The sequence below is a fragment of the Lichenostomus cassidix genome, chromosome 2 (assembly GCF_008360975.1).
Source record: "Lichenostomus cassidix isolate B80296 chromosome 2, HeHo_3.0, whole genome shotgun sequence".
Lineage (NCBI taxonomy): Eukaryota > Metazoa > Chordata > Aves > Passeriformes > Meliphagidae > Lichenostomus > Lichenostomus cassidix.
In genome coordinates, this window is record NC_139482.1 from 112805757 (window position 1) to 112818359 (window position 12603).

General features: G+C 46.4%; 1 protein-coding gene across 1 annotated transcript in view; it reads left to right on the plus strand.

The window, feature by feature from the left end:
- Positions 1-2012: 2012 nt before the first annotated feature.
- Positions 2013-12603, plus strand: part of XKR4 (XK related 4) — a 214081-nt gene continuing 203490 nt past the window's right edge. The window contains exon 1 of the mRNA XM_085052850.1: positions 2013-3034. Within this exon, the coding sequence (XP_084908976.1) occupies positions 2196-3034 (839 nt within the window). The 5' untranslated portion in view covers positions 2013-2195. The remainder of the gene's footprint in view (positions 3035-12603) is intronic.

Below are 12603 nucleotides of genomic sequence, written 5' to 3' on the forward strand. Positions count from 1 at the left end.
GTTCAAAAGGAACAGAAATAAAGTACAGCTATACCACTGTAACAGAGATTGCATAGCAAATGTGTATTATTTAAGAACCATTACGTGACAATGTAATTAAAAGACTCTTGTGAGATAACATGCAAAATAACTAGTCAAATTAGTTTCATCTGTGCTTTTCACCTCCCTAAGTTTGATTTTTGTGTGCTCAGCACTCTTTGGATACTGTAATGCATGCAGCAGTCTTTTCTTGAAATCTTGGGTATATATCAGTAAAAGCTAATTTCCTAAAGGCAATTTTATACTTACCATGTACATTTAAGAGTTAGAAGGCAGATTTTTCAGCTGTCCATACGACTTCTTCTGTTTAATTAATGAACTTAAAGGGACTATATTTAGTCACAGAGCTTAAAGTAACACTGCCCTATCACAGTCTCACTGCCATTCCTATTAAGATATTCCAGCAACGTGGTTGAACGAACTCACTGCTCTATTTTAAGAAGAGAGAGGGCATGCTCATAAAATATTCCAGAGGCTTAAAAATTTCTTTTTTTTTTTTAAAGGTGAAGAGGTCAATTAGTTGCTCATCACGTATAGTTGAAGATGCAGGAGGACAGAGAGGGCAGGAGGACCAAGGGTGGGCGGTAAATGCACCCCCTCCCCGCCAGCAACCCGAGCCCTGTGAATCCCGTGTGACTCTCGGAGGCAGCGTGCTGGTGGCCTCCCGCGACCGGCTAGCCACCGTTCACTGGTGTTCCCCGCCGGGCTCAGAGGGCGACAGCCACCGCGGGCCGCCCGGGGGAGTCTGTGTTCCTCGGCGGAAAGCGGGGCCGGCTCCGCCCGGGACGGCTGCTCCCGGCCTCGGCTGCTCCCCCCGCCCCGAGCTGGGAACTGCCGGCGGAGCTACCGAAACACCCGGGTGAGCTCTGAGGAGAGACCGCACTCTGTGAGCAGCCGGGGCTGCGAGGAAAGGGGCGGGGAGCTGTGAAAGGCGTCGTGAGTTCGCTTGGCGAATTTTACGCCCAAAATACGATTTCTCCAGGTGGCGGAATAAAACGGTGTCTCCTCACCTTCCCCCGAACGCCTCTGAGGCAGCGTGAGTCACGGCACAACCCGAGAACTGCACCTCGCAACAGCGTTTCACAAAGTTAGGGGAGCGACGGCAGCGCTGCCTACGGGACGGCCGGGAGTGCGGCCGCCGCCCCGCGCGGGACTCGCCGGGCCGGGCGCTCAGCGCGGCTCTGCGGTGCGGCGCAGTCCCGTTCCGCGAGTCGGGCGTCACGGTGGGGCATCGCTGCCCGTAGCTGCCCTCAGTCACCGCGCTGGGGCGGCGGCTACCCCAGCCCGAGGGTGCCCGCTCGCAATGAGAAGCCCGGGGAGACCCCCGCCCTCCTGGCCGCCCCGTCCGCATCCACCCGCGTTCCGCCACTCCACCCCTGAGCCGGCGGGGTAGACGCAACCCAAAGAGTTCGGAGGACACCGGAGATCAGCAGAAGAGCCGGCGGCAGCTCCGCGAGCCCCTACTCCGGCGGCCCGGCCCCGCAGGTCGCCGGCCACACCCCACCTCTCCCCGCCGACCCGCTCCCTCTCCGCCGCCGTGCCCACCTCCCCGGGCCGGGCGGCCGAGACACCGCCTCCCCCCGCCGCCGCAGGGCCGTACTCCGCACCCTCGGGACAGCGCCGAGCCCTCCCCTCCCGGCCGCCGAGCGCCCCCTTCCCCGCCCCTGCGCCAGTGCCGGTGCCGGTGCCGGGCGGGGGGCGGTGGCAGCGAGGGAAGAGGGATGAGGTCATCCTCTTTCCCGGCGTCAGTCAGCTGGGTGGTGGCGGCGGCGGGTGCGGGCGGAGGCGGGCGGGGAGGCGGGTGCGGGATGCGCTGCTCCGGGCAGCGCAGCCCTGCCTGCTCCCGGCTCGAGCGGAGCGCGGCGGCGGCGGCCCCGGCACCGCCGGCCCCCGCGGAGGCGGCGGCGGGGCGGGCGGGCTGAGCGCGGCTCCCCGCAGACAGGCGGCGCTGCGGACGCGGCCGCCGCGGAGGAGCCGCCCGCGGGCGCGCAGCCCGGCGCGGAGCGGGGACAGGGGACGCGGAGAGCGGCGGGTCCGCGGCGGCGAAGGGCGGGAGGCAGGAGTCAGGAGGCGGAGGAGGAGGAGCAGGAGGAGGCGCGGGATAAAGGAGCGCTCGCCGCTCCCGCTCGCTCTCCGGCGGGGCTGAGGGAGGCATCATGGCCGCGAAGTCGGACGGGCGGCGGAAGATGAAGAAGGGCGGCGAGGTGGCGTTCACGCCGCTGCAGAACTCCGAGCACTCGGGCTCCGTGCAGGCGCTGGCCCCGGGGCTGCCCGCCGGCACCGGGCCGGGCGGCGGCAGCGACGACGACGAGGCGCCCGGGGGCGGGTGCTGCAGCGGCGGCGGCGGCGGGGACGGCTCGGGCGGCGGCTCCCGGTGCTGCTGCTGCTGCTGCAGCGGCGGCAGAGGAGGAGACGGCGGAGGGGGCGGTGGCGGGGGCTCCCGGGGCTCGGGCGGGGGCTCGTCCTCCTTGTGCCTGCGGCTGGGCAGGGAGCAGCGGCGCTACTCGCTGTGGGACTGCCTCTGGATCCTGGCCGCCCTGGCCGTGTACTTCGCGGACGTGGGCACCGACATCTGGCTGGCGGTCGACTACTACCTGCGGGGCCAGCGCTGGTGGTTCGGGCTCACCCTATTCTTCGTGCTGCTGGGCTCCCTCTCCGTGCAGGTCTTCAGCTTCCGCTGGTTCGCGCACGACTTCAGCACCGAGGACAGCGCCGCCGCCGCCGCCGGGCACTGCCCCGCCGCCGAGAGCAAGCTCCTGGTGAGCAGCAGCTCCGCGGCCGCGGACATCGACGCCGCTCGCCCCAGCACGCCGCAGCGACAGGCGTCCACCGCCAGCAAGGGCAACGCCACCAACAGCAGCAGCAACAGCAGCAACGCCGCCGGCACCGGCGCCGCCGGTACCCGCTCCGGCGGCGGCCGGTCCGCGTCCTGCGCCTTCTGCATCTGGCTCCTGCAGTCGCTCGTCCACATCCTGCAGCTGGGGCAGGTCTGGAGGTGAGGAGCGGGGTGAGGGCGGTGCGGGGGCTGGGGCTTGAGCCCCTGGCCATGGGGGAGCTCGCCCGACCGCGGGCGGGACTGAGCTCGGCGAGCGGTCCCCTGCCCCACTCGGGGTCCCTCTTCGGGACGGCGCGCCCCGGCCAGCCGGGCCGTCAGGGTGCCCGGGCCGCCGCGGGGCTGACGTGGCGCGGGGTGCCGAGAGGAGCCCCGCCGGGTCCCGAAATGCTGCCCGGGCGGCCGCCGCCCCAGGAGGCACCCGGCTGTCTCCAGCCCGCGCAGCGCCGGGTGCCCTGAACCTCCTGGGAAACATCCACTGGGGGCTCGGTAAAATAAGGGGACCGGTGGGGGAAAGGGGACATGCCCTGGCAGTGTACATCTGCTAGTGTCCTCACATGTGGCCCGGACATCGTTGCCGCCAGCAGGGAACTTCACTGGCAGTGAAGAGTTTCTTTCCAGTGACGCCCTGATGCTCTGTTTTGAGATTTATGTGTACATTTGCTGCTAGCAGTCATCTCCTTGCTGTGCATATCCGTTTTCTATATATGTGATGTACTAAAAGAATGTCTTCCAAATCAAACTTTTGAGTAGCAGTACCCAAAACCATCTGCATGCGACGTACTGTGCGTTGTGGAAAGGATGTGCTGAAGCAGGTTGTGGTAGGCACTTGATGAAAAAGGAGATGACATCACAGTTTTCAAAAGTAAAGTTTTCCTTCAATTTTAGCAAATTTCCAGGAAAGATTCATATAGAGGCTGAATGCCCTGCAAATATATTTAGTGCTGCCTGAAAAGTGTAGAGTTCAGAAGGCATAATGTATAAAGAGGTAAAACTTATACTTAAAATTTTAGATGATAGATGCTGTGTTGAAGAAGGTCATGCAGTAGGGCAAGTGCACTTAAGCAACAGCTGAAAATACCTTTTGGGTTTCTTGTCCATTGAATGGAAAGAAATTATGTCATCTTTCTGTTTTGGAAACACTGGGGACTTTTCACAATTATTTCATTAGAGAGTTTAAGTTATTGTTATTATACAATTCTAATGCTGGCACTTTTAATATCTGTCTCATCCTTTTGGGCAAAGGCTGTCTTTTGCTCTGTTAGTGCAGTCTCCAGTACAGCTCAGTTCTGCTTATGGCCCTTAAGCATCAAGGAGTCCAAATGCTGCTAGATAATCGACCAAAGATCTTAGCATGCCATAGCCAAGTACCTTTTGCTTTCCAGAGTATTTGGTTCATTGTAACAAGTGCAATTTTCCAAACTTGTGAAACTAACTCAAAGTTACAGGTGTGCTCATATTAACAATAACATGACTTGAGAGGGAAGCAGAATTTTTAACAAAGAGTGATGCTTTGTTTGGATCTCGAATGCTTGTAGGCTCCTTTGTGTTCTACCTTCAAAATTGTTTAACACAAGTTAAGTTTAGGACTTTCTGAATGGAATGATTTTTGTGTAATGTTTAGCCCCCACCCTGCAGAGGTAGAAAAGTAAGTACGGTGGCTACAATTTTACTTAGAAATTTGTGTTGATACTCATAAAAGTCAAACAGTGTGGATCATGCTGAGTATCACAGAAGAGAGTTTTACAAGGTCTGGTGTCACGACTCCGTATTGGAGAACACAAAGAGCGGGGAGGGCTGTGGGTGGAGCAGGGTGGGATCTGATACTGCACAGCACTTCTGTCAGAGGAGGTGTCTGGGATTTAGAGCTCTCCAGCTGCTTGCTTTTTGATGAAGCACAGTGCCTTTTAACATAAGATTTGCTCCTTGCAAGAGCACCTAGTCCTCTACATTTAAAGCTAGATGAGTCTCTTTTGATCATATGTAGCTTTTCTTCATGTTTTATGTGCAGCAGTGTAAGACTACCAGAATATTAAACTGATGAGGCATGTTAGGACATTATTTATGGTTTAGCCTGTTACACTTTTTTTCAGTGAAACAGAGCTGTAAAATTGCTTTTCTGTCAGTGACATAGTAGTATTTCTTTGCAGTTTTCCACAAACTTAGAAAATATATGGTCAGTAGTATGGAATGTTTTATACTAGCACTTCATAATTGATTAAAGTGGCTCTATTTCAATTCCCTACATTTATTCCTGATTAAGGAGAACCTTTGGAGACATCTACAGCTAATAATCAGCACCAAAGAGGAGAGATCACATCAAACCCTGAGAAACTCTGGACATAAGTGTGCATGGTGTCAGGATTAACATGATCTGTGGAAATTTTCTGGAAAATAGCACCAGTATTCAGACACTCAGTAGTCCAGAACTTTTGCTCCATTGTGTAACACTGACACTGCACTGGCTTGAGCAAATAGCTCAAGCTATTTAGGCTGAAAGATTATCTGAAGTGTTTTCCAGTTGCCTGTGTTTGGAGACTAACTCATTCTTTGACACAGCTGAACAAAACTTGCTGGCTGTGTGAGCACCACAAGTGCACACGTGCAGGGGTCACCATTCCAATGGTTGACAAAACCTGTTGCCCTTTGTTCCATGCCTCTCATTATGTTTCCTCTTAGCTTTCAGATTTTTCCTTCACTTTTTCTTTAGCCCCTGGTTAAAGCTCTCTAGCTATGTTTAAGTTTTCTGTTACTTATTGCATTGACTCTCCCACAAGTAAAAATGACAGTAATATGTCTGTTATTTCTCTGTTAACAAGGAGCCCTAGGTATGAGAAATGAGCTTTTGTGTAAGGGTGAGGATTTCAGGGAATGAGGAGAAAGTTTGCTTGTGCCTGATTCTCAAGATACTGAAACTTGTGATCATTCTGTTTTCACGTGGTATTTGTTATCTTCTGTCTCCTCTTAAAATAAATTAAATCCTGAGCTCTTCAATTTCCTTTTATTTGTCCCATTGCCAAAGGTTTTGGGTGCAATTGTGTCAACTGCTTATTTAAGGAAGTCATGCTGTGAAATGCATGGCAAAACTGACAATCCCAATGTTTTTAATATTCTTGAATTAAATGAAAAAAGTGTAAAAATGTGTTTTTAGTGATTAGTTCTTCCAGAATGACTTTTAACAATTTCGAAGCTTTTCCTTTGAGATTAATTTTTTGTTTACAAATATACTGAAAGCCAGATCATTTGAAATGATTATGTGTTAATTTTAACTAAAATGTGCTAATGGGAAATGAATGAGGTCTTTAATGCAGCATGGAACAATGCTGTAAGTAGGCAATCTAAAATTACTAAAACAGTTTATTCCTAGAGTGTGAAAAAGGGGAGCTGCAGGAGCAGCTAAGCTGCCAATCAGTTCTGAATGTAAATGTAGTTTTTTTTCTTTTGAAATTGATCTAACTTCTCCCCCCTAAAAACTTTAGAATATTGAATTCCTCCTTTTTGAAGAATATATACTTTTTTTTTCCCTCTGGAGTTTGAATGTTCACAGACTTCCTGATAACACTGTCCACCTGTTAAAATTCAGGTGAAGTCTCTGAGGATCTGCTTTCCACAGCAGACTGCAGCTACTAGGCATTTGTTTGCAGCTAATTTCACGTTAAAATATGACCATTGATGAGATTCTGCCTTCAGAGATAGATACAGATACATTTCCTTATCCATACTTCTAGTGTGTTCTGCTTTTTACCAACATAGGGGCATGGAAGCCACACTATGGAGCCCTGTTCTCCCAAATATGTGCTGTGAGAGACCTGGCTTACTGTTAGTAGACTCTTGGGTGGGGGGTACAAGGAGGATGTAATGTAGAGGGTCTTTCTATCCCATTGAAAGGAAAAAAATGAAAGTGGATGCTTTAACTTACAGTCTGTAAAGACTATGTAGAGGTATAAGGGCCAGTAGGATTCAGAAAAATTTTTGCCTTTTGAGCCTGGCCTGAGAGTATGTAACCACTGCCCTTGAGCATTCTTTTGCTTCCCTAAGCTTCCCAGGCTTTGCCATGACTTTCAGATTTTGCAGCTAATAGCAGGACTTGGTGACTGGATGTAAGAGATCATAGCATTCACTAGGCATCTGTGAAGCTGGTTCATTTCCTTAAAAACAAATTTCTGGCTGAGATTCCTTTGGTCTGGCAGGATCAGATAGCCATGCTCCTGAAGCTTGGTAAAGGAGTCCTGAGAACCAGCCCTGGGGGGAATGTGGGTAGTGGGAAATTGGGTGGGTGAGAGGAGGAGACTGGAGGACTTGCTGGAGCCCATCTTGTGGTGTCTGGAAAGCAAGAAGTAGCTCTCTGAGACAACTCTTGTGCCTTGCAGCAGGGTGGTGTGAGCAGTCTGCCCTGGTGCTCAGAGGGCTTTGGAGTTCCCACAGTGTCTGTCATTTTGTCTGAAAGGCTGCAGTCAAAGTGCCTGAAAGGGAACTGTCAAGTTTCTGTAGCTAACAAGGCCAGAGGAAGGGTGAATCATTGGAAAGAAGAGGACTGGAAATTACCCTTTACAATTATTTCTGGAATGCTTAAGTAATACTGAGATGATTAAGTATAACCCTCTCAACAGTGAGGGGGTTTGACTGAGACTTTCTAGCTGTGTGGGAAACCACCTAGAGAAGGAGGAGGAGACACCAACTGCTGGTCCTTCCCAGTGGCATTGTCCAGGACAAGTGTCTGTTCCAAAGTGGCTCTGGTCCCTGACAAGTGGTGCTATGGTTTAGCTACCTTTGTTTATGTGTAATACCAAGAAACTATTATTTTCCTTCTCCCTCATGGTTCTTATTTTGAAAAAAAAGAAGTTGGAGCAAGGTTGTAAAGGTGATGCTGGATTCTGAGACCAGGGTGAGTTATAATTTCTCTGGTGCCCTGTGGAAGCATTTTTCACAGGTCTGGATCATCTGCCAAAGAATTGTCATTGCTTGTGCTCATAAGCTTCACCTCTGCAATAACTTGATGCTCTTAAAAGTTAAAAAAAAAAAAAAGGGAAATGGCATGTGCCCTGTGTATTAGAAATCCTTATGACTTCTTCAGGTTCTCACTATTGAGCATACCTGACCCCCTAAACTGGAAATGTGAACAAGGTAGTTCAAATAAAGAAAAACCTCATCTGTCTTAACTCAGCTCAACTCCAAACTTAAATAAGCTCATTTATTTTCTCACTTTTGATCTACATAGTAGTTTTGACACTTTTGTTCAGTAGCAGTGTCAGAGTTTGGTGTAGTTAGGTGGTCAATAATTCCAGCTGCCATTGGACTTCACACTAAGATGTGATAATATCTCAATCTGACAGCAGTTTTTCTAACTGTTTTGAAATCTGTCAGATAATTTGTCACATGGAGTCCAAATTTATGAATCATAGCCATTTCCTAGACAAGATTATTGCATATCCTTCCCATCTGTCTCTTAGGGTAGCGAAATGCTGCCACTCAGCAATGCCATATTTCTTTTATTGAGTTACTGCTGTGCTTGAGTTAAAGTCCTACTGACTAACTATTTTGCTTGCTGTATCTTTAGGTCTCAGGAAAGGTTATGGACTGTCAGGAACAGGAATTAAAAGGGGTTTTTTTTCCCTCTCAGTAGGATTAGAAAGGGCAGCCCAGCCTGTAAGTGGCCTGACCACATTTAAACTTTTGGTAATCTATTCAGCAGAATAAATATTCAAAATTTTTGATTTTTTTTATTTTTTTTCTTTTCTTTTTTTCTTCTTTTTTCTGAAGACAGTGGTATGCAGATGAAGTCTGTGCCTTTCATATTTTTTTGAAACACAGAAGTGAAGCTTTACTATGTTCTTAAAAATCTCTTACAAGTCTGCATACAAATCAGATTTGGTATTCAGTTTATTCTAATAACCTTAGCTATGTGTAAAAGATGCTGATGTACTTTAGAAGAAAGATACTGTACTTTAATAATTAACAAGCGTTCTCTCTGTAGAGAATATTTATCAGTTACATAAATTTTCAGATTTTCAAAGGGCTGCTTAAGCACTAAAACTTCTGATCACTCAATTGGCTTAGTAGGAAAACTAATATTTTATACACAGAATGCTTTCTAGAAACTTATATATGGGAAAAAAATTGTATTTGCCTTTTTCCAAGAGTGGAAAATTGGTAAGATTGCAAGGGGTTGTGTTTCAGAGGATTTCATGTCACCATATATAGATATTATTTTAGAGTCCTCTGACACTATGCAGAAATTACTACATGTACATGCCATGAATTCAAGAAATGCTTCAAATTATAATTTGTTTCAAAATGTTATAAACTTGCAAGAAGTTCTTGCAACCAGATGAGGGATTTTTTGTTTTGTTTTGGGGTGTTTTTTGTTTGTTTTGTTTTGTTTTTTGTTGTTAAAATTTCTGTTACTTACATCAGGGGAAGTATATATTGCTGAAAGGTCAGTTTTCATGTCCGCATCTCTTGTGGGAAAGCGAGAAAGTGTGACATCACAGCACGATATGTATCCTCAGTTATCCTCCTTCATTCTTCCCATTATTTACATCACAGTTTAACTTGTTCAGAAGAGTGTTCTCCTTGCCAGTTGGCTTAATCCTTAATATTTGTCCATAAGGACTGACTTGACCACAAAGGTACAAAAGCTCTCAATAAATTAAAATTAAATCAATTCCTATGTTGCTTATAACAGTGTTACCTTGTTCTTCTGTCTCTCTGTTCCAATTAAATAGCTTTTAATGTATAACAGATAAATCACAACAGTGACTTACATTTTCAGTAAACAGGTTGGTTGGGAGGAATTTATCAGGCTTAGACAAAATCAATAGCTCTTTTGCTTGCACTTCAAGTAGAAATTTTTGGTTGCTAAAGTATATTTACAAAGTGGTGCCTTTTTTGTCAGTTTTAGCACAGCTGTCAGTTGTATACATTTTGTCAAGTGGACATATAGGCATGGAAGGGGCAAACAGGCTATAAAAAGAACTGCTTCGATTTACTTGATTTTTAAAGTGAAAGGAGGCTGATTTAAAAGAGCACATGAGAGAGAGCTGAGGGAGCACGTAGAAAAGGAAGCAGGATCTGAAAAGTCATGGGAATACCAGTTAATCCTCATAACTATGTACCCAACTCCAGTTTATTTCCTTTCAGCCACTGACCAAAGAGGGATTATTTGAATAATTTCCTAAGTGACTGCTTGAGAAACCGTAGAAGCAGGCAGGAAAATGGAAGAGTTGTATGTCTGGGAAAATTCACAGCAAAAATGTTAGATACACAGGGAAAATGCTAGATAAACTCTCACTGCAGTGAGTAGTCTTCTGAACAAAGATAAATAAAAATGTGAGATATCAGTCTGGCATAAGCTGACAGGGAAGAGAGTACTCGAAAACATCTTTTCATAAATTTTAGAATTAAAAAATAATAGGTCTTGGGTATATATTTTTCCAAGAGATTTTACCTGAATTTTCTGACAACCATAACATGAATTATCATCTCCCCGTGGGCTCTGATTGCTGAAGTGGTTTCTTATTACTCTCCTTCTCATTCTGTTTCCCTGCCTGAATGGCTGAAATGGGTTATAATGTACTTTTTCCCCCAAGATAAAATAATTGCTATATTATGTCATTATTTTCATTACTTTTCCTTTGACAACAAGCCTGTGCTGTTCAGTATGTTCATGGTATAAGACTTGTATGGCGAGCCATATAAATCTTTTTGATTGGCAGGGATAATCAGTGGGGGTGGTTAATGTTATCAATCACAAATTGTTTGATGTCAGGAGTTGGAGCACATGGAATGAGACTATTTTGTGGGTTGTTTTCAAAGGAATTTTAGCAGCCAATGATATGACAGGGAAAGTAACTATTTTTTGTTCTTCTAAAGTTGAAGGTGTGACTTAGACAAGGCTAATGTACCAAGGATGGTACCAGCTGCTTTAGAGAAAGATGCGGATGTTTTATGGTGAATTAAAAGTGAATTAACCTGTAGATGGAAAGACAGTGTTCCTTATCTCTATCAGCTGTTATATATCAGATTGATTTCTGCCCTTAGAAATGAAGGTTAGCATTGGCACAGTTTTTCACTTTAATGGGATGTTTTCATGTAAACATCTGATCTATTCTAGCATCCTGGCAACTTCTTTGAGTGGAGTTTTTCCATGTATAGTGTGTAGGATCAGTAGATTACTTCCTGCAGGTCCAAGGAAAGTACCATTAAATATCAAGCACCAGACCTCAGCTATCTATAGGGAGATCTATATGTGCATAGAAAGGAACAAAAGCCACTACGCTGATATTTTCACCATTTAATAGTAGCTTGTGGAACGATAAGCTTTGTCATTATAAATGTGTGGGGGGGTTTATCTAAAAGAAGAGTATGGATGGAGTTGTGTCTTTTCTTATTTTTCTTCAGTCCTAATATTTATAGGCTTGCTTTATATGGAAATATTTCTGTGAGACAGATCTATAATAGGACTTTGCTCTGAAAGCAGAATTTAGATATTCTTCAGGCATATAGACCTGAAAAGATGACCTAGAAAATTTGGCTTAGCAGCCTTGTAAGGAAGGCTTTTTTACTGTAAGGGTGACAGAGCACTGGAGCAAGCTGCCCAAGAAGTTTGTGGAGTGTCCTTCTCTGGAGAATATGATCCTGAGCAACTTGCTCTATGAACCTGATTTAGCAGAGGACTTGAATTGGATGGTCTCCAGAGGTCCCTTTCCACCCCAAACATTGTTATTCTGTGGCTCTGTATGAAGTTACTTGTGGAACTTGAACATTATGGACCACAATGTCCAACTTGAAAGTTGCCTAGAGGTTTGTATTCCTGCATTTTAGCTGTGTCCAGCACCTCCCCAGCACAAAGAGCCTGAGTTTCTCCTAATCATTTAAGCCCATTGCAAACCAGATGCTTGGCTGCAGTGGCACCAAAATCCCTTAGTGGATCCAGCTGGCAAGCATTGTTTAAATCTGCTTTATGAGCAATGATGAGCTTATATCCCCAACAAATATTGCTGACTCTGCCTTGTTTTATAGTACTGGAGAAACAGCCCTTGTGATTAGAGTATTTGCTCAGGTTTTAGGAGATTTGAGTCCACTGCCCTTTCCAGCTCTGAAAGGTTAGTTCTCTCTCTGAGTGGTTTCTGCACTGATGCTTAGGCAAGGCTTGATGGGGACATTTACTGCCCTTCCTGCTGGAACTGTGACATAACACTGACAGAAAATGTCATGTTTGTGAGGCCACAGAGGAAGACTTAATAGGACCTTGTAATGAGACCAGGAACAGATTTCCCTGTCTTTCTTTTGTATCGGTTAATTAATTTTTTCCTACCTTTTTTTCATCTTTTAACTCTCTCTCTTTCTCCTACCCTAAAAGTACACTACCAGTATTTCTGTCTGCAAACATTCATGCTTCATGTATTGTACAACCACAAAGAGCACCATAACACAGATCTCCATGAAAAGACCTGCCTGGCTCATAGGATGAACTGATGAACTCCAGATGAACTGAATTACTGAAGGGTTGGTTTATTCATTTTTTTCATCAACCTTTCTTTGTCACATGTAGGCAAACTTAGAAAAAGAGATAGAAAAAAATGTGGTTTTGATGTGTACACCCAGTGGTTGTTTCACATTTTTGCTCTGCCATTTCTTGCAAAAGTGAATTAAATAGCAATTTAAAAATAGCTTGAGTTCTTAGTTCTTGCTCTGAGTTGATTTCCTGACAACATTTTGTAGTTGATTTT